Here is a 23,216-nt window from a genome sequence, read left to right as displayed (position 1 = left end):
CCGTCTGGTTGGCACCAGCCAGCTCGTGGAGGCCCCAGAAGAAGAAGGCGGAGCGGTGGTCTGCGGTGGGAAGGCTGGCGGACCGCGGGTCCCTGGGGAGGCCTGGGAGAGCCTGGCTCCACAGGACAGCCCCGGAGCTGAGGTCCAGGAGCAGGATCTGCAGAGGGAGGGGCAGCACAAGGTTGCGTCCCAGAGGGCGGCTCACCGAAGCCTCTGGTCCCCGCTCAGCCTACGGCTCAGACCAGCTTCCCTCAGCTACGGGCAAAGGTGAGACCCAGGAGCAAGTGCCGCAACCTGTCTCTCGGAGCCGGTCCCATTCTCAATGACCATGGCTGGGGTGTCAGGTTTGTAGTAGCCGAGGACGGGTTTTCTGGAAGGAGAGTGGAGAGGAGGGCTCACACGGGCCTCTGAAGGAGATACCTGGGATAGGCTGCGGCTGCACCTGCACAGGCCGGAGCTTTGACGCCAGGGGGTCTCACTCTCCTCCCCAAGGGCAGGGTGGCACCAGGTGACAGGCGGTGGCCTCTGGCAGAAGCATACGGGCCTTGTCCCCAGGGCCGCCAGGGGTGGGGGTGGGGGGACACGCTGGGGTACCCAGCTCCCTGGAGAAGGACCCCATACCTCAGGACCTGGGCTGCACCGAGGGTCCACCTGGGCACCAGCTCCTGCCCGTCCAGCAGCACGCAGGCCTCGGAACTCACGAGAAGCAGGTCCTCACCCACCTTCCCCGGAACGTTCATCAGGTAGCGGACAGCTCCCGAGCTACATGGGCAGGAGGGACGGGATAGGGCCCCGGGTAGGGTTGGGGACGGGACCCTCCCCAGCGATGCCTGCCGGGCTGTTTCCCTCAGGCTCCCAGGGCTCAGCCTCATCTTTCTTACTTCTCCAGTTTCAAACTAAAAGGAAGGCCCTCACTGGATGCAGGGACCAGTGAGCCCGGGGGCGGGGGGGCCATCTTCTCCCCCGTTTTTATTCGTCTTCTGTTTGCCGGTTTACTGAGTCTGAGCCCAGGACGACCTCAGACACATGACACAAAGTAAGGGCCCTGTGCCCGCCCTACGGCTCCTCCTCGCGCCCGGGGCCCCGCGCACAGGCCCCCACACCCCCGACCTGTGCTCCTGCAGCCTGTGGGAGGTGGCGTTGAGCCTGCCCTCCCAGAGGGGGTCGCTCTTGAGCGAGCTCTCCCTCCCGGTGGCCTTCTCATACAGGCCCTTCACTGAGTGGCTGCAGAGGGAGGTGCCTGTGAACAAAGAAGAGCCTTGCGTCACCTGTCAGCGGGTGATGACTTCGAGTCCCTGGAACAACAGCGGGAGCCACTAGCCCCACACCTGCTTCCTCCCAGGTGCCAGCAGGCCCACGAGGGAGGCCGCCCTGGGGCAGCGGATGCCACGTACCGCAGGGGATGAGGACGTAGTGGGCACCTGCACTGGTGACATAAAGGATGGAGCCGCTGGTCCCGTCCACACCCAGGCTGCCCGGGGGGCCGACTTGCTGCCCGGTGCCGCCTGAATAGACGTAGCCGTTGACCTGCAGCACACGGAGGAGAAGGGGAGCAGGCCCACCCGCTGGGTCGAACCTATAGTGTCTGATGACGGGAGACGTGGGGCCGCCCGCACCATCCTCAGAGCTGTGCCCATGGCACCAGTGGGAAGCACACTCTCTGCCACTCTTGGGGGGCCCAGAAGTGCCCGCTGGGTCTGCAGGCACCCGAGCTCGGGGCAGCGGGGGAGGCCAGTGGCTGGAACGAGAGCTGTACCTGGTTCTCCTCCTGGGTGATGACCAGCAGGTCTGGGACCCCGTCAGCATCGATGTCGGGCACCTGGAGCAGAGGGCTCAGGACGGACACGTTCCCCCCGAAGCTGCTGGGATGGCTCCACAGGGTCTCCCCTAAAACCAAGCACAGGGCCCGTGTGCTGCCATGGAAAAAGCCATGTGTGTGTAGCCGCCTGGTGCCCATAGGCACGTGTCAGCAGCATCACTTTGGGGCAGCACAGCCCCCTCCTTTCTTCTCATCCTGTTTCCAGTGTTTGGCTGACGCAGATCCTCCCCCTCAGATGGGCAGGGCCTGGCCTCCCTGCCGCCCACTGGGGTCACACATGCAGCCTCTGCCCCGTGCACAGGACGAGAATGAAAGTGCAGCCTTGTGGACGGACCCGGGGACTGAGGTCCTGACCTGACAGCATGTGACCCGAGTACAATCTGCCCACGCCCGTGTTTAGTCAGACTCTTCTCTTCTCAAAATATTTCCAGCTTGCTCTTTATTCTCCTCCCTACTCTTAAAACCACAACTTACAAAGGAAGTGCTGCTACCCCCAAACCTAGCATCAAGGCACAGAATTCCTTAGGGCTTTGGAAAAGGACCAGGGCCTGTTGCCTTAAGGCAGGTCTCGGGGCTCGAGCTAGCCAGGCCCACACACCCCATCCCCGGGGCCTGCCCAATGAGCGGGCATCAGCAATGCCCCCACCCCCTCCAGGTGCCATGCCGCAGGCACAGGTGGGACTTAGGAAGGGACGACAGTGAAGTGTGACTCCTCATGGGGCGTCCCCCTCCCACCCGTGCCTTCCTTCCTATCCAGCCACACCGCCCACAAGAGCCCGGGCTGACCCTCCTCAGAGCATCCTGGCATCGGACCCGTGTGCGGAGGCCTGGGGGACACGGGAAGCAGCCTACCTGTGACCGAGTCGACCGCAATGAAAGGGCCAGGTCTGCCAAGGATGATGCAGGCAGAAGACGCCCCGCTGCCCCCCGGCTGGGGGACACCGCACTCCACGAGGGCCCTGTTCTGGGCCACGGGCCTCTCCCAGAGGACGGTGCCGTTGGCCCCTGACACAGCGGTCACGAAGGTGCAGGGGGAGGAAAAGCCTGGAGGGAGAGACCCAGGTCTGCAGGGCTGAGTGTGCCGGCCTCGTGCTGTGGCCCTGCCCTGGGCTCTGTCCCTGGATCCCTGGTGTTGACCCCATGGGGTCAGCAGCCCAGTGAGGAAGATGAGTGACATGAAAGTTCCCAGAAATTCCACCAACTGCTTCCCCCAAAACCGAGAGGGCGAGGGGATTCCTCCTCCTGCAGGGAGCTCATTTTTTGGGTAAAAACAAAATTACCTTCATCAGCACAGGAGAGGCTGAAATTGCTTCTGCTGCTGTTGGTGTTTTTATAAAGAAAGAGAACATCCTGGATCCTGTCCTTGTTCACGTCTTCTGTGGCCAGAAAGTCATAGGCAACTGAAAAGGAAACCACCGGCTACTTTCCCAGGCCAGGCCTGACGCGCCCCACTCTGGGCGCCGTGGGGCTGAGTGCCAGGTGCAGCTGCCCGCGGAGCAACCACAGGGAAGCGCTGCTTCCTCGTGGGCTGGCAGCCCCACACCCCTTCAGAGCAGCAGCAATTCTTCATCACTTGGGTGTCAGTTGTTAAGGACACCTGGGCATCACAAATGGACGTTCTGCACACCTTTTGCTCAGGGCCAAGTCCCTCCCCAATCAGACTGGGGTCTGGAGTCCACATGTCCACACTCACAGGGGCTACCTCTTCCTTCACTCAAGGACTCAAATGATAAACTACATGCTTTAAAATCAAACACCAAAGGAACAAAATGAGGCCCTTACCTCACTCCATATACAAAAATGAATTCAAAATGGATCAAGGACCTAAACTTAACAACTGTAAAACTCTTAGAAGAAAACATAGGGGTTGGTTTTGGCAATGATTTCTTGGATATGACACCAAAAACACAGGCAGGAAAAGAAAAAAATAAGTAAATTGTACTTCATCAAAGGACACCATCGAGGGAGTGAAAAGACAGACCACAGAAGGGGAGAAAATATTTGCAAACCATACCTCTGATAAAGGATTAATATCCAGAATATACAAAGAACTCCTACAACCCAACAACAAAAACAAACAACCCAATTCAAAAATGGGCAAAAGACTTGAATAGATGTTTCTCCTAAGAAGATATACAAATAGTCCATAAACACATGAAAAGATGCTCAACATCACTAGTAATAAGGGAAATGCAGATCAAAACCATGAGGGGACCTCCCTGGTGGCGCAGTGGTTAAGAATCCGCATGCCAATGCAGGGGACACGAGTTCAATCCCTGGTCCGGGAAGATTCCCACATGCCTCGGAGCAACTAAGCCTGTGTGCCACAACTACTGAGCCCGCGAGCCACAACTACTGAGCCCGTGTGCCCTACAGCCTGTGCGCCACAAGTACTGAGCCCACGTGATGCAACTACCGAAGCCCAAATGCTCTGGGGCCCGCGTGCCGTAACTACTGAGCCCATGTGCTGCAACTACTGAAGCCCGCGCCCCTAGAACCGGTGCTCTACAACAAGAGAAGCCACCGCAATGAGAAGCCCACGCACCGCAACGAAAAGCAGCCACCACTCACAGCAACCAGAGAAAACCAGTGCACAGCAACGAAGACCCAACGCAGCCAAAAATAAAAATAAAATTATGAAAGCAGGGACTCAGACAGTTACTTGTACATGAATGTTCAAAGAAGCATTATTTACAACAGCCAAAAGGTGAAAATAACCCAAGTGTCCATGGATAGAAGAATGGATAAACAAAATGTGATCCATCCATACAATGGAGTATTATTCACCCATAAAAAGAAATGAAGTTCTGCAACACGCTACAACATGGATGAACCTCGAGGACATTATGCTCAGTGAAATTAGCCAGTCACAAAAAAACAGACAATTCCAGTTATATGAGGTACTTAGAACAGGCATATTCTAGAGACTAAAGTGGAACAGAGGTTACCAGAGGGTGGACAGGAGGGCAGGATGGGAGCTGCTGTGTGTTGGGCACAGAATATCTGTTTGAGATGATAAAGGTTTTGAAAAGAGTGATGGTCAATGCAGCATTGTGAATGTTTGAATGCCACTTATTTGTTCACTTTAAAATGGCGATTTTTGGGTGATGTGTATTTTACTATAATTAAAAATAAAACTGAATACCAGACACAAGACTTCCAGAATCATGGAGTGAAGAGCTTGGCAAACAAATCCTCTCCTCCAAAAATAACAGTAAAATGAGGCAAAGTTGTCAAAAGCACCCATTTCAGGACACTGGAACCAGACTGAAGGCACACCTTAAATCGAGAAGCACTGATTTAAGAAACACTATTGAGCCGTGGGTTGGAACAGAGGACATCTGGGGCCTTTCACCTTGGGCTGCTCCCATGCTCACCCTCCATCAGCCAGGTACCACACTGGGTGAGATTAGAAAGCAGCAGCTTCCTGCCAGCGGGGCTGAAAATAGGAGTGATCTCCGGGGCAGACCAAGGGGAGGCCAACTTTGGAGCCAGCTCCAGGGTGAGATACACATAGGGAGATGGGCCAGAAAGTGAGACACCCTAGTTGGTTCTGATAAGACCCCACATATTCTGGGCAGTCTGAAGGCTTCACCCACCATCAGGAGAGACGAGAGAGGGCCCTTGCTTTCTCCACATCTATGAGGACAAAGTCATCACCAGAAAAGAAAGCTGTGTTTGGGAATTCACTGAAGGCCCAGAGGTTAGAACTCCATGCTTCTACTGCAGGGGGCATGGGTTCGATCCCTGGTCATGGAACTAAGATCCCACAAGCCGTGTGGCATGGCCAAAAAAATAAAATAAAATGGGGCTAATAATCTAAAAAAGAAAGGGAAGAAAGGGAGGGAGGGAAAGCTATGTTCAATATCCCTCACTAATACAGACACAAACTAGCAAACTGGACCCAGCAACCTGAAGAAGTGATGGTACAACATGATCTAGTGGGTTATACCTCAGGAACGCAAGGTTGATTTAACATCTGAAAATCAAGGTGATATGCCAGGTTCACAGAATAAAGGACAAAAACCACACAGTTGTCTGACAGAGAAAAAGCATTTGACAAAACCCAACACCTTTTCATTATAAAAACCCAAACAGATAAAGGGCATCTACAAAAAGCCTACAGCTATTAGCACACCTACTGCTGAAACATGTAATGTTTTATTCCCAAGATTGGGAAGAAGATACCTGCTCTCACCTCATCTGTTCGACATTGTACTGGAGATTCGAGCAATGAAATCAGGCAAGAAAAAGAAATAAAAGGGAAGGAAGAAGTAAAACCGTCTCTCTCTTGTTTTTTTTGCATATTGCGTGATTCTGTAGGTAGGAAATTCTAAATACATACATACACCCCTACTAGTCTAGTTAATGAGTTCAAGGCCACAATTTAAAAGGTCCATATAATAACCAGCAGTGTTCCTATAAACTACCAAAGGGAACTTGAAAATTAAATTCACACAACAATTCCTATCACAAGAGCATCAAAGAGAACATTCAGTGGTGGGGGAGGGGTGGACTGGGAGTTTGGGGTTAGCAGACACAAACTATTATGTATAGGATGGATAAACAACAAGGTCCTACTGCATAGTACAGGGAACTATATTCAATATCCTGGGATAAACCATAATGGAAAGAATATGAAAAAGAATATATATATGTACAACTGACTCATTTTGCTGCAAAGCAGAAATTAACACAACACTGTAAATCAACTATACTTCAATAAAATTAAAAAGTATGCTTAGATAAAAGTACTCATAAAAAAAAACCAGAACATTTTGGAATAAATTTAACAAAAGAAGTGCAGGACTTGCCCACTGAACACTGTAAAACACTGTAAAACCCCCGATACGGGGACTGCAAGGTTGGATACTGTTATGATGCAACTCTACCCAAACTAATTTATAGATTCTACACAATTTCTGTTAAAACCCAAGAAGCCTTTTTTACAGAAATTGACAAGCTGCTCCTAAAATTTTATAAAAATGCCAAGGACCCAAAGAGCCAAAACAATGTTGAGGAGAAATAAAGGAATAGAGTTGGAAGACTTCCGTCTGTGGAGCTGTGGAAATCAAGACGATGCGGCACTGGTGTAAGGACGCAGAAGGACAGAACACAACTGATGGTTGAATGCGTTTCAGCAAAGGCGCCAGGCCACTCAGTGGGGGAAGGACCACGTTCCTGACACTGTCGACATGCACGCCTCCCACCCCCAGACTCACGGGAGCTCTGCAGCATCAGTGCCGAGAGCAGGGAGGTGCCCTTGTGCCTCTGAGACGGTCCTGCTGGGAGGAAGGCATGTGTGACCATTTCTAGAAATCCTGCCACTTGCTTCCACCAAACACTCTACACAAAAAACAACCTCGAAATGGATCACAGACCTAAACGGCAGAGTGAGAACTCTAAAGCATCTCAAAGAAAAAACAGGAGAAAATCTTCATGACCTTACACTAGGCAAAGAGTTCTTAGACACCAAAAACACAACCCATGCTAAAAAAAAATGGTACGTTTGACTTCATCAAAATTTGAAACTTTTGTGCTTCAGCAGACAGACACACTATAGAAAATAAAAAGACAAGCCCCAGATGGGTCACAAATATTCACAAATCACATATGTGATTAAAGACTTGTACCTGGAATATATAAAGAACTTAAAAATTTTTTATTGACATACAGTTGATTTACAATGTTGTGTTAAAAGAACTTTTATAACTCAATAATAAAACAATTATATTTTTAAGTGAGCGGAAGATTTGAATAGACAATTACCAAAGATGATGTAAGAATGGCTAATAACCCACGTGAACATCGTTAGTCACCAGGGAAACGCAGACTATAAACGCAATTAGGTACCGCTTCACACCCACTAGGAAGGCTACACTAAAAAAGACAAGAGATTTCCCTGGTGGTACAGTAGTTAAGAATCCACCTGCCAATGCAGGGGACATGGGTTCAAGCCCTGGTCCGGGAGGATCCCACATGCCGCGGAGCAGCTGGGCCCGTGCACCACAACTACTGAAACCTGCACACCTGGAGCCCGTGCTCTACAACAAGAGAAGCCACCTCAATGAGAAGCCTGTGACTGCGGCAAGGAGTGGCCCTCGCTCACTGCAACTAGAGAAAGCCCTTGCGCAGCAACAAAGACCCAATGCAGCCAAAAACAAACAAACAAATTAATTTTAAAAAAAAAGATAATGACAAGTGTTGGCTAGGATGTGGAGAAGCCAGAATCCTCTCCCACACAGCCAGTGGGGACATGAAACGGTGCAGCTTCTGGGGAAGGCCTGGCAGTGACAGGAGTCAAACACAAACTTACCACGAGGTTCAAGAGTTCTGCTCCTGACAACCTACCCAAGAGAAATAAGACATATGTCCACACAAAGATTTGTACACAAATATTCACAGCAGTGTTACTCATTAACAGTCAAAAACTGAAAACGATGCAAACATTCACCAACTGGTCAATGGATGAATACTCTGGTCTGTCCACACAAAGGAACACACTACCACATGGATGAACTCATGTAAGTGAGAGAGGCCAAAGATGCATCTTACATGATTTCATTTACATGAAACGTCCAGGAATAGCAAGTGTATAGAGATGGGAAGCCCAGGGCTTCCAGCTCCAGGGCTGGAGTTGGGGCTGGGGCCTGCGGGCAAGGAATCGTGTAGAGATGATGGATGTGCTAAACACTGGATTGTGGTGACAGCTGCACAGGTGCTCAAGTCTCTTTTTTTTTAAAACAAGTTTATTTTATTATTTTTTTAAATAACAGTTCTTTAATTAATTTATTAATTTATTTATTTTTGGCTGCGTCGGGTCTTAGTTGCGGCACGTGGGCTCTCAGTAGCTGTGGCTCGTGGGCTTAGTTGTCCCGCAGCATGTGGGATCTTAGTTCCCTGATCAGGGATTGAACCCGCGTCCCCTGCATTGTAAGGCAGATTCTTTACCACTGGACCACCAGGGAAGTCCCAGTGCTCCAGTCTTAAACTGACTAAGAATCATCAAATCGTACACTCAAAGCAAGTGAATATTATGATAATAAATTATATCTCAATTAAGCTGCCAAAAATAAACACAAACATGTATTACTTTACCCTCTCAAAATTAGGCACCAAATTCTGAACAAAATTGACCGTCAGTGGGGCTTAAACAAGAAATTCCCCTTATTCCACCAGAGAGGGCTTCAAGTCTGTGCAAAGCAACAGTGTCCGCTGATACGGGCACAACTCCCAACAGGCAGGGAAGTGCCCAGAGGAAAGCTGACTCAGCAGCTTCCATAAGGCCAAGATATGACGAGAGAGAAATCAAGTGTGCTCAACTGTGGTGGGGCGGACTGGAAACTCGGCTGGAGCACATCAGGGAGACCCAGCCACAAATCTGCTGCCTGGTTTTCACATTTAGAACAGTCTTCGCTACATCTATTCTGCCAGTTGCTCTGTTTTACTAATGTTTTTTTAATTCAGAAAAGTAACCAAATGGGCCACTTTCCTTTCCTGACCCCCCTCCCGTCCTTCCTGAGGACGCTCCTGTTTCCATGAGAGGCGGCCCCCGGCCCCCAGACTCCAGGGGACCCGGGGACACTCGGCGCCCCTGCCCCACAAGCCGCCCGCACCTGCTGCCTTGTAATCGATCCTCCACACCCCCTGTGACGCCGGCCGGTCTGGACATGGGATGATGAAGGAAACCACGAACACCACGAAAAGGCAGACAAACAGCGAAAGAAAAAAGGCCACCGTCCGGCACCGGGAGAGGCGGGACTGCGGGGGCGGCTTCACGCTGGTTTCCTTTCCCGCTGGGTTTCCCAGATGTTCCTGCACCTTCCTGTTCTCTTTCTTCAGGGGGTGGATCTCGGCTTCTAAGTCCTTGCTGTCCGTCATCGTGTGCACACCCCCAAGCTCACCTCTTGGCCACTGTGGTGGCGACACAGGAGAGGTGGTCAGGAGCCCCAGGGGCGGCTGTGACCGCGGCCCATCTGCCCAAGAAAGGGTATCACAGACTCCACTGGAGAAGGCCTCTAACTCAGAAGGGCAGTGGGCGCACAGAGGCAGCACGCAGGACGGGTTTCCCTCTACGCTCTGCAGCTCCTGCCTGCTGACCCGGGCAGGCCGGCCGGGCTAGACTACAGCAGAGCATGCATTAAACATTAACTATTAACTGAGGCACCTCTGACCGGCCTCCCGACCCGAGTCGGGGTCAGCCCCCCAGGGAGGGGGCTGTACTTACTCACCGGGTGACCCAAGTGAGCTGCGAGGTCTGACCGCACCTGTGTCCTTCCCTGTGAAAGGAAAACAACAGTGTTTACAAGACTCTGAGGGTTAAAGCAGTAGATGCACAGAAGCACTTATAACAGCATCTGACACAGTGAGCACTCACTCAAGCTAATTATTATTGGTAACAAGATAAAGTCACACCAGGGCTGGGGGCGGTGGGGGGCGGATGCGGGACGACCTCCCTCCTTCCTGCCCCTCCTGCTGGCAGCACGGGCGTGTCGGGGAGGAAACCCGGGGCGGCCACCTCGGAAAATAAGACGGAAAACACTTCCGAAGTTGAACCACAGACAGAGTGGGCCTGACAGCTGGAAACCTTCATCACCAAGCTTCGTGCTCTTCATCGTGCGAGAAAGAAACAAACTTCTGCCTGGCGTAAGGCGCGATATTTGTTATTTTGGTCCTTTTTAAACAGCCAAACCAGTGTCCTAACTAACACAAATTATATTGAGAGGGTGCAAGGGATCAAAGGGTCTGAGTGGGTTATAAGCCTCATCTACATGAGAGGGAGGCTGTGCCAGTGGTTAAAACCAGGACAGCGGGAAGGGCTCCCTCTGGGAAGGGGTGGGTTAGGGAGGCAGGAAGAGACAACAGAATGCTGGTTTTCTCTATAAACGTTTTACCTTCTGACTTTAACTGTTTTTCTCTATTATTTAATAAAAATAGTTCACTTAAAAGCCTGTGTACACAGCCACTAGAGCAGCTTTGGTAATAAAATGTAAAATGGCAGGGGTGGGTGAGGAGGTAGAGACCCTGGGAAACACAGTCGTGCACAGCGGCGAGGAGGAAGCACGGCAGCTGCTGTGGAAATGGCCTGGTGGTTCCTCAGACGATCAAATACGGGGCAACTGTCCGACCCAGCAGCTCCACTCCTAGGTGTTTTTCCAGGAGACCCGAGAACAGGGACTTACACAAACACCTGTACACAAATGCTCTGAGCTTCATTGTTCTGAATAACCCCACTATCCATCAACAGGTGATGGATAAACAGAATGGGGTCTGCCCACACTGTGGACTATTACACAGCCATGAAAAGGAGTGAAGCTCTGACACAGGCGATAGCATGGACAAACCTCAAAAACATGACGCTTGGTGAGATTATACAGACACAGAAGGTCACGTATCGTACGACTCCATTTATACGAAATGTCCAGAACAGGCAGATCCCTGGAGGCAGAAAGTAGATAAGTGGGTGCCAGGGGCTGGGGGAGGGGGCTCTGGGGAGTGCTAATAGGTGAGCCTTCCTTCTGGGATGGTAACAATGGCTGCAAAACCCAACGCGTGTACTAAATGTCAGTAATGGTAAAGTTCATGTTGTGTGTATGTTACAATTTAAAAAGAAAACCAAACAAATCTCTGTGCCTCCCCCTAGTGCTGAGACATGAGTTTTAACATCCTGCAGTCAGAAAAGGTGAGCCTGTCAAGGTAATGAGCTGGACACAGGAAATCAAACAAGGACTCATGACCAGGGGCCTCCTTAAGCCCAAGCATCTTACCCGTGGGGTGGGAGGTGGGGGCCCGTCTGGGAGGGATGGGAAAGAGCCGGCAGCAGAGCCTGGATCTACCTGGCGCATCCAGCCTCTGTGGTCCCAGCGAGGGGAGTGTGAAATATTTAACATGCGTAGATTCTTTTAGCAAAGCAAAGAAAACTGAATGAGAGACCAGAATGCTAAAATTACTGATTTTAAAAGCTCTATCTATAAAGTTCTCTTTTGTAAGAACTTTAGGATGTTGGGCCAGAAACTCAAGCTCTCTGAACCACGGCTGCGCAAGCACGAGGGCACCTGCTCAAAATGACAACCACTCACATCCCACTTACAACCCTGTTTCCCAGACCTCATTTGCGGCTGGCACACCTGGAGACCAGGCCTGCACAGGGAATCCACTTTCACAAACGCAGGCGCATGTGGGGACTGCAAAGCGCTGGTGAAATGCAACCAGGCAGTCTGTGAACGCAGTGGGGTGAGCACAGAGCTCCCTCCCGAGCCATGATCCTCACCTTGGGCACATTCACCACCCGATCAAATCAGCCTGTCTGGGTGGGGCCGGGCAGAAGGCGACTCCCAGGTCCAGCCACCTGGGAAAAAGCGCTGGCCCAAGAGTCTGCCCTTTTGCTGTGGTCACCCCACTCTCACCATCACATGGCTAGATTCTTCCTGCCTCCTGCCCTGCCATGGAGACACCACCTCCCCATTGCCAGCCTGGAGGAAAGCAAATAAAAGGGAGGAAGAGCACCTTCCTTCCATCCAGCTGCCTGGGGGTTCTTGTCCTTGGAGTTCTCGGCAAGCTTAGTAAAGTAAACCCCAATGCCGATGACCCCGAGCCAGTAAGTTAAACCACTCCTTTTCCTAGTCAGTCTTTCACTCCCTAAGCTAAGAAACAAGGACAGTGCAAAACAGTTACTGATGTAGTTTGGGTTTTTTTAAGTCAGCAATAAATTTACGTGATACAACGTGTGAAAGATATAAAAGCATAACTGCCCTTCCTCTTGTAGCCCCCAGGCTCAAGAGAAGCGTGGTACTAGTTTCTTACGGCTCCCTCCAGAAATATTCTGTGCACTGAAAACCATAAAGTGTGTTTTAAAATGTGAGTAGAATAATCGAGTTATAAACCTGACCTCTGAAAATTAAAGGAAATATGAGCCCAAACTATTCTCTAGTCCCTGCTACACAGGTTTCCTTGTTAAGTCAGACCAATGGTGCATCATGGAGGGAACACAAGGAATGCTGTTGGTCCCCCAGTGAGGGCGGAGAGAACCCCCTCCCCACGCTACCACCCATCTGGATGTAGAAGCAGAAAGGGAAACTCTCTCCAAACAGTCCTTAGCAACACAGCTGGGGAGTCAGGTCAGCACCTACGGTCTGGCCAAGCCCGCATGCAGGGGAGGACAAAATAAGACCCATCACAGACCTGATGGAGGACGGACAGAGGCTTCAGGAGGCCAGCCCCCTCTGCAGTGGCCAAGGCAGCCCTGCGAGACCAGCACCCCGTGGGCTGACCTGGTCCAGGGCCATGTTGCGATAAACATCCCTGCAGGAACCACCTTTTTAACCAGCAGACGTTGGCTTCTAAAACTGTGAATGAGCCACTAAGACAACTGTTGAGGTCATAAACTGATCTGAGATCAAAAAGAATTTGTGAGAAACTCGTTTAAAATCGCCAATGAGGGGACTTCCCTGGTGGTGCAGCAGTTAAGAATCCGCCTGCCAATGCAGGGGACACAGGTTTGAGCCCTGGTCTAGGAGGATCCCACATGTCACGGAGCAAGTAAGCCTGTGTGTCACGACTACTGAGGCTGTGTTCTAGAGCCCACGAGCCGCAACTACTGAGCCCGTGTGCCACGACTACTGAAGCCCATGCGCCTAGAGCCTGTGCTCCACAACAAGAGAAGCCACCGCAATGAGAAGCCGGCACACTGCAACGAAGAATAGCCCCAGCTCGCCGCAACTAGAGAAAGCCTGCGCGCAGCAACCAAAATCCAATGCAGCCATAAATAAATTTACAAAAATAATAAAATAAAATCGCCAATGGGATCCCCACCTCAATCTTAGCTTAGTATTTATTTGTAGCTTGAATCATTTAATTCTCATGAGCATATCAGTTTGAGAATGTTTTTCTAAGTTTTATACCCTATAAGTGAAGACCTAAAAAATTACTCATTATATAAAATGAAACAGCCAATGTGCAAGATTCATTTTCACTTACCTAATAAATCACTTTCAACAAATACATTAATATTTTCTTAAGGAATAATGACTTCCAGTCTTCAAAAACTAAAAATCAAATGTTCTGTGCCAGGAATGGTAAGTGTGCCTTTCTAAGGTCATTTTTGTGTGTCATTATTTTTATTCTGGAAGTTTTAACTAATCAAAGTGGTGGTTCAAAATAAAATTTGGAAAATTTAGGAGCGTATTGATTCTGTTCCTGTAACAGAATTTCATGGGAGGACTTCCCTGGTGGTCCAGTGGGTAAGACTCCATGCTCCCAATGCAGGGGGCCTGGGTTCGATCCCTGGTTGGGGAAGTTCCACACGCCATGTGGTGCAGCCAGAAAAATAAATAAATAAAATAAATAATAATGATGTCTCTTGGCCAGTTTGACTTTAAAATATATATATATTTATCTATTTATTTATTTATTTGGCTGCGCAGGCTCTTCATTGCAGCATGCAGGATCTTTAGCTATGGCATGCGGGAATCTTTTAATTGCGGCATGCGGGATCTAGTTCCCTGACCAAGGATTGAACCCGCGCCCCCTGCATTGGGAGCACGGAGTCTTAACCACTGGACCACCAAGGAAGTCCCCATTTTGACTTTTTAACACATGGCATCTTTACTAAGTGAACTGGAAGGTCTGTCGTTGGCAGAACTCATGCAGTAACTTGTGATGATAAGTCATTTGACCCATGATAAACACTGCAAATAGCACACATTACAGCCACTGTGGAAAACAGTGTGGAGGTTCCTCAGAAGACTAAAATAGAATTACCATATGATCCAGCAACCCCACTCCTGGGTATATACCCAGACAAAACTATAATTCAAAAAGATACAGGGAATGGGGCTTCCCTGGTGGCACAGTGGTTAAGAATCCACCTGTCAATGCAGGGGACACGGGTTCGAGTCCTGGTCCGGGAAGATCCCACATGCCGTGGAACAACTAAGCCCGTGTGCCACAACGACTGAGCCTGCGCTCTACAGCCCGCGAACCACAACTACTGAGCCCACAGGCCACAATACTGAAGCCCGTGCGCCTAGAGCCCAGGCTCTGCAACAAGAGAAGCCACCGCAATGAGAAGCCTGCACACCACAACGAAGAGTAGCCCCCACTTGCTGCAACTAGACAAGGCCCACGTGCAGCAACGAAGACCCAACGCAGCCAAAAATAAAATAAATAAAATAAATTTATTAAAGAAAAAAAAGATACAGGGAATTCCCTGATGGTCCAGTGGTTAGGACTCAACGCCTTCACTGCGGTGGCCTGGGTTCAATCCCTGGTTGGGGAACTAAGATCCTGCCAGCTGTGCGGTGAGGCCAAAAAAAAAAAAAAAAGATACATGCACCCCAATGTTCACAGCAATGCTATTTACAATAGCCAAGACATGGAAACAACCTAAATGTCCATTGATAGATGAATGGATAAAGAAAATGCAGTACATATATATACTGGAATACCACTCGGCCATAAAAAAGAATGAAATGATGCCATATGCAGCAACATGGATTCAACTACAGATTATCATACTAAGTGAAGTCAGAAAGAGAAAGACAAATACCATATGATATCACTTATATGTGGAATCTAAAATATGACGCAAATGAACCTATCTATGAAACAGAAACAGAATCACAGAGGAAGACTGGTGATTATCAAGGGGGAGGGGGTTGGAGGAGGGATGGATTGGGAGTTTGGGGTCAGCACATGTAAGCTTTTATATATAGACTGGATAAACAACAAAGTCTCACTGTATAGCACACAGAACTATAGTCAATATCTTATAATAAACCATAATGGAAAATAATATTAAAAAAGGCATATATATATATGTATAACTGAATCACTTTGCTGTACAGCAGAAATTAACACATTATAAATCAACTATACTTCAATTTTTAAAAACAGTGTATGTTAGCTATAAAATCATAAAGAGAACATCTTGTCAAGCTCCAGAATCTACACACACTTTTAGGCCATAAGAGTTCAGAGTTTTATTCATAACTTTGTAAAATGCTATTTATGTATAAAACAAAGCAGGAAAACATATTGAGAGGGGTTACGTTTACAGAATACTTCTTCAAGGTATTACTTTTCTTAAACGTACATGCCTACTTAAGTAATATTTAAGGAAGTCAAGCAAAGTAATAGTACAATTCCACTGTTGTGTACGTTGTCAGTGACAAAAATAAAAATGCTTTGGTGGTTAAAAAAGAGAAAGAGAGAGAGAGATTAGCACCAAAATAAAAGAACCCTAAATGCATGTACGTAAGGGTACAGGATGGCGAGAAAGAGCAGATTTTGAAGCTGGGTTTGGTAGTGAGCTCTGCCTCTGGATTGTGGCTTTCCTCAGTTTCTTTTTCCTATTAGGTTGTTGGGAAGGTTTGGGTAGTGCATGTAGAGCTGGGGGCTCAGTGTGCGGCGGGGGCGCAGGGGGGCGACTCCCTCCATCGTTGTCACCACCCTCTCCCTGTGCTGCTCCTTCTCTTCTCCAGACACAGAGACCTCAGGCATCTCACCACTGCCCTCTTTTCCTGTTAAACGAAGTGTTTCAAGCCTGGAGCTGCCCAAGGAGTTGAGGGTCTATATTTGAGATCCTGAGAACCTGAACTTCACTAAGGAACACAGTCTCTTTGCACTGAAGGGTCCCAAGTCCTCCAGTGAAGTCCCATGACCTCCCACCCCTCCGTAAGGGGGCTTCACAAAGCCTGGGTCCTACACCACTGGCAGCACACAAGACAATTTAGGTGGTGCCGGGTGAACAGTTTTATTTCTAGTTATCTCTGTATTTTTTCACGGATGTCTTTCCGTTTATGGTGACAGTGGTCTTAGACTTCCGGTAACTGATAAAGGTTCCTTCCTTAACTGTTTATTTTGAAGTTACTGCTTTATAGGAAGTTGCAAAGATCATACCGAAAAGCCCCGTCTCAGCCTTCCCCAGCGGTTACAGCACAACTGCAGAACCGTATCAAAACCAGGAGAGCGACGTCGTAGTTCTATGCCATGGCGTTCCCTGTGTAGATTCATGTATATCAAGATACAGAACTATATTCCATCACCACAAAGAGCCACACCCACCATCCCTCTCCCCTGGCAACCACCAACCTGTTCTTCATTTCTAAAATTTTGTCATTTGGGGAATGTTATGGAAATGCAATAACATAGTATGTGAACTTTGAAATTGGCTTTTTTCACTCAACACAATGCCCTTGAGGTCCCTCTGTGTTGCTGCTGTATGAATACAGTTGATTCCTTGTATTGCTGAGTAGTCGTCCCTCAGTATTCACAAACGCTCAAGACCCTTACATCAAATGGGATGCACATAACCCTACACACACACCCCTCGCCATACACCTTAAATCATCTCTAGATAACCTATAATACCCAGTACACTGTAAATGCTATGTAAACAGTTGCCAGTGTGCATTGAACTCAAGTTTCACTTTTTGGAACTTTCTGGATTTTTCCGCCTGGAATACTTCCGATCTGCAGCTGGTTGAATTCACGGATGGGGAACAGGGGATACAGACAGCCAACTCAGTTTTTAAAGAAATGGCAGCTTTGTAGTTTGTTGCTCACATATGTAGGATTGCTGTATTTTCTGTGTGGCTCAGCCTTTTTATCATTGCACAATGCCCCCCCGTCCCCAAGTAATTCTCGCTCTAAAGTCTATCTGACATTAACAGCTCTTCTTATCGTCTCTTAATGTTTGCATGGTATATCTTTTTCCATCCTTTTATTTTCAATCTACCTATATCATATATTTGAAGTAGGTTTTTTTTTAGACAGCACAGGGATCTTTTTTTTTTTTCTTTTGGCAGTGCCACACGGCTTGCAGGATCTTAGTTCCCTGACCAGGGATCGAACCTGGGCCACGGCACTGAAAGCACTGAGTCCTAACCACTGGACTGACAGGCAAGTCCCTGGATCATGTTTTTTTTTTTTTTTTTTCAAATCCACTCTGCAAATCTGTATTTTCAGACCACTTACTTTTAAGGAAATTATCCATATATTAGGCCTTTATTCTGCCTTTTGTTGTTTGTTCTCTGTTTTTTGTTTCTCACTTTTGTTCTTCCTGACTTCCTGTGGATTACTTTATGAATAAGGGAAATATTATTTACAATTCTAGTTTTATTTATCTAGGTGCTTTAGCGTGTTTCACTGAAGATTTTTAGTGGTTGATCTGGACATTATTAGACACACCTAACTTAACACAGTCTCCTGCTGTCAGCATTTTCCTAGTTCAAGTGAAGTGTAGAGACCTCACGTCCCTGCTTTAAGCCTTTACCAGTCTGTGTATAATAGAATTGTGTTAAATATCTCCTTTACATACATCTACACATCAGTGTTATATTTTTGCTTCATTCATGAAACATAATTTAGAAGACTCAAGAGAATGAAAGTCTATTATATTTACTCATATTTTTGCTTTTTCTGTTCTTTCTTTCTTCCCAATGTTCCAAGAATGCTTCTCTTAACGTTTCCTTTACCTTTCAAGAACCTCCTTCAGTCATTCTCTTAGAGCAGGTTTGCTGGCAACCAATTTATTTTCCTTCACATGATAATGTCTTTATTTCTCCATCATTCCTGATGAATAATTCCCCAGATATAGAATTCAGTGCTTGACATTTGATAGGTTCTTTTCTTTCAGCCCTTGAAAAACATGATGCCACTTCCTTCTGGCCTTCATGGTTTCCAGTGAGAAATCTGCTGTCCTTTGAATTGTTTTTCCCCATAACTAAGATGTCAATCTCTCGTGCTGCTTCCAAATTTTTTTCTTTGTCTTTAGTTTTCAGAAGTTTAATTACAATGTGTCTTGGCATGGGTTTCCTTGGGTTTATCCCGCTGAAGGTTTGCTCAGCTTCCTGAACCTGTAGGTTTACATCTTTTGCCAAGTGGTGGATATGTTCAGCCATTATTTTGGTTTCTGGGGCAGCAGCACAGCTGTGAGAATCCGGGGTGGGAGAGCTACAGCCCAGGCCGTGGGGACTCTGGACATGGCTCCCTCCTCCAGCTCTGTGCCCCTGGCCTCTCTGGTGTTTTCTCTTAAAGTGTATTTAACTAGAAAAAGTGAGTTGATTAAAGAAAAGTACTAAATAAAAATAACTGTGTAGTTATGCTGCGAGTATGGCACAATCCTGAGTGGCACATGAATGAAGTGGGAACACTGCTTTCTTGGCCTTTTCCTGTCCCTTCTGGGGACACCTCCACTCCGGAATATGGCCAAGCCCTACACGCTGCACAGTCCTGGTTACTAGGAATTTGCCATATTCTGAACTAAAATCTGCTCTCCTGTAACCGTCCCCTGATCCAGATTCTGTGCTTTGGAATAATATCTAATCCCTTTACCTACATGTAAACCCTTCAAGTGTCCAAAGAGCATAAATTAAAAAACTGTGTTTGGGAGGTTGTCACCTGCTACCCCCACAGCTGTGGCCCCCATGACGGGTTGCAGACCCTCCGGTGTCCCTGAAAAGCCTAATCCTAACACTTCCCTGTGTCTAAGTCCACCTAAAACATCCTTCCCTTTCAAACCCTACCCACCCCTCAAGGCCCATGGAAAATGCCATCTCATTTATGAAGCCTTTTCTGGTTCTTCTAACCAAATGTGACCCAAAGCCAGTCTGGATTTTTTTTTTCTTGGCAGTGGGGATACTTGTTTAAAAGGGAGGTCACAATTTAGGAATGATTCCCTATCTAATCTAAGTCACCACAGGTGGCGGTGTAGTCTAGAGCAGGGGCTGGGACTGGAGACCCCCTCCCATCCGAGGCACCCGGGCAGAGACCCCCTCCCATCCGAGGCACCCGGGCATCTACCCAACCTCTCTACACCAGTCAAGGTTCCTGTTTGCCAAAAACACTTTAGCTATTGTAGGCAGAAAGAGAATTTGTTGGAAAGAGATTAGACAGTGTCCAGAATGGATGGGGAGACCAGAGAGTCAAACTCAGAAAACGGGTGGACGCCAGGGATGCAAGGTGGCTGAGGCTAAGTCGGGCCCATGGCCGTGGGGGCAGTCTGGTTCAGACACAGCCGCTGGCACCAGGCCCTGCCGCCCCCAGGCTCTCTCAGGGGGACCCTCCGAGGACAGGCTGGGCAACCCAGACCCCTCGGCTGGGACCCTTTCTCTCCACTACACGCTCTCACCAGCTCCCTGGAGAAGTCTGGAGACAACACCAAGCACAAACTGGCCCCAAAGAAACACAGCTCTCAAACGTAGAGAAGCAGCGGGGAAACGTCACACCTGGGCTTTCCCAGTCCTGCGGGTTGAGCCACGCAGACCCCAGGCCTCAGGACAGTGCACTGTGAGCAACACCAATGGCCACAGCCCTCACCTCGGGCAAAGCCTGACCTCACAGCGTTATTTTTATACTGGGGTCAGTAATAAAAAATTACAAAAAGTGAAATACTGAATTCTGCTTTGTAACGTCTTTGAATATTTGACGGGCTTCATGCAGAAGAGTGGCAGCAAGACGAGGGCCAAAGGGCAGAAGCCACAGCAGCCATTTCAGCTCCTGCGAGGCAAAAATGCCCTCCAGACAGAGGGTCCCAGCGCAAGGACGGCTCGGGACGCTCCAGCTCTGGTGTTTTCCGACTGGAGGTTGAAGCAGAACTGGTCCTAAGCGCTGCTTCCCGTCATCCCTCTAAGAGCAAGGACTTCACTCACTGTTCCCGCAGAAATCACTGGCTCACTTGCATTACTCTGAATAATTTCTTTTTTTTTCCTTTTAATCATTAACAGAGTTCCAAGTTAAAGATACTTCATAACAGATAGGTGAAAGATACTGTGATCCTTCTCCAGGGAAGGTTTCTATTCTTCAGGAGAGAAAGCTGGGTAGGGAGGGCATACCCAGCATAACCAACTCAAGTAACAAAACTTTATTCACCTAAAAACAAACTGAGTTGGACAGAGGGAGAGATGATAACCTCTCTATTTGACACCTCGAGAATCCTCCCCCTCAGCCGGGTCCCTAAGGGCAGGCGGTGGGACCGCAGTGCCGGGTGGGGAGGGGCAGTGAGGATGGGCCCGTGTCAGGTGGGTCGGTCCACGTGCCAACTGTGCTGCTGGCTGCACAAACGTCCACATGTGATAGACTCTCATATCATCAGACACACAGACAAGGGAGCCCATGTGAGAACTGGCGAAACAGGAATGGGGCAGGTCTGTGGCGCAGTGATCAGCACTGTGCCAACATCTAGCTCCCACCTCTGATAATGCGCTAGCCCCAGGGACGTCACCACCAGGCCCGGGGGAAAGCACTTCAAGCTTTTTGTAATATCTTGTGAGTCTATAATTAGTTCCAAATAAACAGTTTAAAAAAAATAATAAAAACCCTTGAGGGGCTTCCCTGGTGGCACAGTGGTTGAGAATCCGCCTGCCAATGCAGGGGACATGGGTTCGAGCCCTGGTCCGGGAAGATCCCACATGCCGTGGAGCAACTAAGCCTGTGCACCACAACTACTGAGCCTGTGCTCTAGAGCCCACGAGCCACAACTACTGAGCCCATGTGCTCCACAACAAGAGAAGCGACCGCAACGAGAAGCTCGCATACCGCAACAAAGAGTAGCTCCTGCTCACTGCAACTAGAGAAAGCCTGTGCGCAACGAAGACCCAACGCAGTCAAAAATAAATAAATAATAAATAAATTTTAAAAATAATTTAAAAAAACAAACTTTGAGGGCTTCCCTGGTGGCGCAGTGGTTGAGAGTCCGCCTGCCGATGCAGGGGACACGGGTTCATGCCCCAGTCCGGGAAGATCCCACATGCCGTGGAGCGGCTGGGCCTGTGAGCCATGGCCGCTGAGCCCACACGTCTGGAGCCTGTGCTCCGCAATAGGAGAGGCCACAACAGTGAGAGGCCCGCGTACCGCAAAAAAAAAAAAAACCAAACAAACAAACTTTGAGCAAGGGAGGGGGGTCAGAGCTTCCCCAGGGCCCGGCAACACCTCAGAACCGCCTGATCATGAAGCTTCTGCTCCAGAGGTGGGAACTGTTTCTGTTTTGTTCTGCTTGTTCTTGGCAGAACATCAACCACAGTGCAGTTCTATGAGGACATCCAAAAGAACAGCCAACCCCCAACCTGCCACTATTTCAAAATAATTACAGCCTTTCTGCAAACCCCCCACGGCAATCACTTCCCTTCCCACCGTGGGGAAAAGGTCCGTGTGGTTCCTTGCTGCTCGTGTACAGTGACACCCGGGAACATGTACAGTACCACGCAGGTGCCCGAGGTCACGGAGGGCCCGGGAGCAGGACCGCCCGGACAGCAGGGGAGTGCTTGTGGCGACGGCGGGGCCCCAGCGCCGCCAACACTGAGGACACGCCTGATCCTGAGCCCAGGTGTTGTGGCAGAAGGCTCACACCAAAGGCACACAGGCAGCTCAAGGTGCCAACCTGACCCCAGCAGACGCAAAGGGTTATCCCTAAGCCGAATCACTAAGTCTGTGAACTCCAGGCTTTTTTCCTTTTTGTTTCAAATCGAAGCTGCTGTTGTTAAATTCCACATAAAGAAGTAAGAGAAACTTACAAAGTCTTTTGCCTCCAATACAGCAATGAAGCAGCTGCAACCATAACCTAGAATAAAGCGCATCCCTGAAATCAGGTGTGTTTACGAGCTCCTCGTTGGCCAGCACAGAAAAGACCCATAGCCACCGGCCTATGCGCTCTAAGTAACAGGCCCATTGGAAAGACAGGCTTCTGGAAGTCCAACCTGGGCATAAAAACGCATATTTCTGTGTTAGCTAAACTCAATGTGAGAAGTCTGGAGAACAGGGGTCCTGGGGAACATCAGGGCAGCAGATCTTAAGGGAAACACAATGCACATTTGTACACATATACAGAAAATTAAAGGAACACACTTCCCAGGTACTGAAAAGGAATGAAGTTTTCACTTAAAACAAAAGCTGTTAGGACACAACAAATGAAGAAAAGATAATAAAGGGAAAGACTCTGAGGTTAAGAGACTTGTATCTTTACCTCATTTGCATCTAATGTCCTTTTCTGTCATTTCTAACTAGCTCGTGGTCTTAAGGACAGAGATCAGAAATCGGTTTACAGGACTTCCAGACAGTCACTGACTGGGATTTTCTCCTGCCACTTCTGAGCTTCTGAAATGATGACTGTGCAGCGCACTTTTTGACTTAAATGTCAAGTAAAACGAAACAAAAAAGAAATGAAGAAAAATGTGAGAGATGAGAAAGAAAATGTATCAATATGATACATATTAGGGTAAAAGGTATGAGTCTAAGAATAACCTGCTTGAGATAAACATGCCATCCCTGTGTACAGCTTTTCAAAGGGCCACACACCTGCAGGTGTGTCTGCTCAAGGCCAAACCTGCCCTCCTGCCTGGTGGGGAAGGACAGTAAAGCCCAGTAACAATTAACATTTGGAGGGGCAGGAATACGCAGTATT

The 23,216-nt window shown here is 48.6% G+C and overlaps 1 protein-coding gene and 1 long non-coding RNA gene across 3 annotated transcripts in view; one reads left to right on the top strand and one right to left on the bottom strand.

The window, feature by feature from the left end:
- The window catches only part of FAM234A (family with sequence similarity 234 member A), a 30,356-nt gene that overhangs the window by 761 nt on the left and 6,379 nt on the right, over positions 1-23,216 (bottom strand). For both annotated transcript variants that reach the window (XM_029220233.1, XM_029220234.1), the window contains exons 2-11: positions 10,051-10,098; positions 9,436-9,733; positions 3,100-3,219; positions 2,672-2,863; positions 1,757-1,887; positions 1,395-1,527; positions 1,111-1,240; positions 622-762; positions 295-370; positions 2-157 (exon numbers count right to left, since the gene is read on the bottom strand). In XM_029220233.1, the coding sequence (XP_029076066.1) occupies positions 2-157; positions 295-370; positions 622-762; positions 1,111-1,240; positions 1,395-1,527; positions 1,757-1,887; positions 2,672-2,863; positions 3,100-3,219; positions 9,436-9,700 (1,344 nt within the window). In that variant the 5' untranslated portion in view covers positions 9,701-9,733; positions 10,051-10,098. The remainder of the gene's footprint in view (position 1; positions 158-294; positions 371-621; positions 763-1,110; positions 1,241-1,394; positions 1,528-1,756; positions 1,888-2,671; positions 2,864-3,099; positions 3,220-9,435; positions 9,734-10,050; positions 10,099-23,216) is intronic.
- LOC114894048 lies at positions 79-1,399 on the top strand. The gene is made up of 3 exons (XR_003793095.1): positions 79-267; positions 627-1,036; positions 1,209-1,399. It is a non-coding gene; the product is annotated as an uncharacterized LOC114894048 (long non-coding RNA).

This window comes from Monodon monoceros, unplaced genomic scaffold, assembly GCF_005190385.1.
Source record: "Monodon monoceros isolate NGI ecotype Baffin Bay Population unplaced genomic scaffold, NGI_Narwhal_1 Super_Scaffold_13, whole genome shotgun sequence".
NCBI lineage: Eukaryota > Metazoa > Chordata > Mammalia > Artiodactyla > Monodontidae > Monodon > Monodon monoceros.
This window is presented reverse-complemented; position numbering and strand designations above follow the sequence as displayed.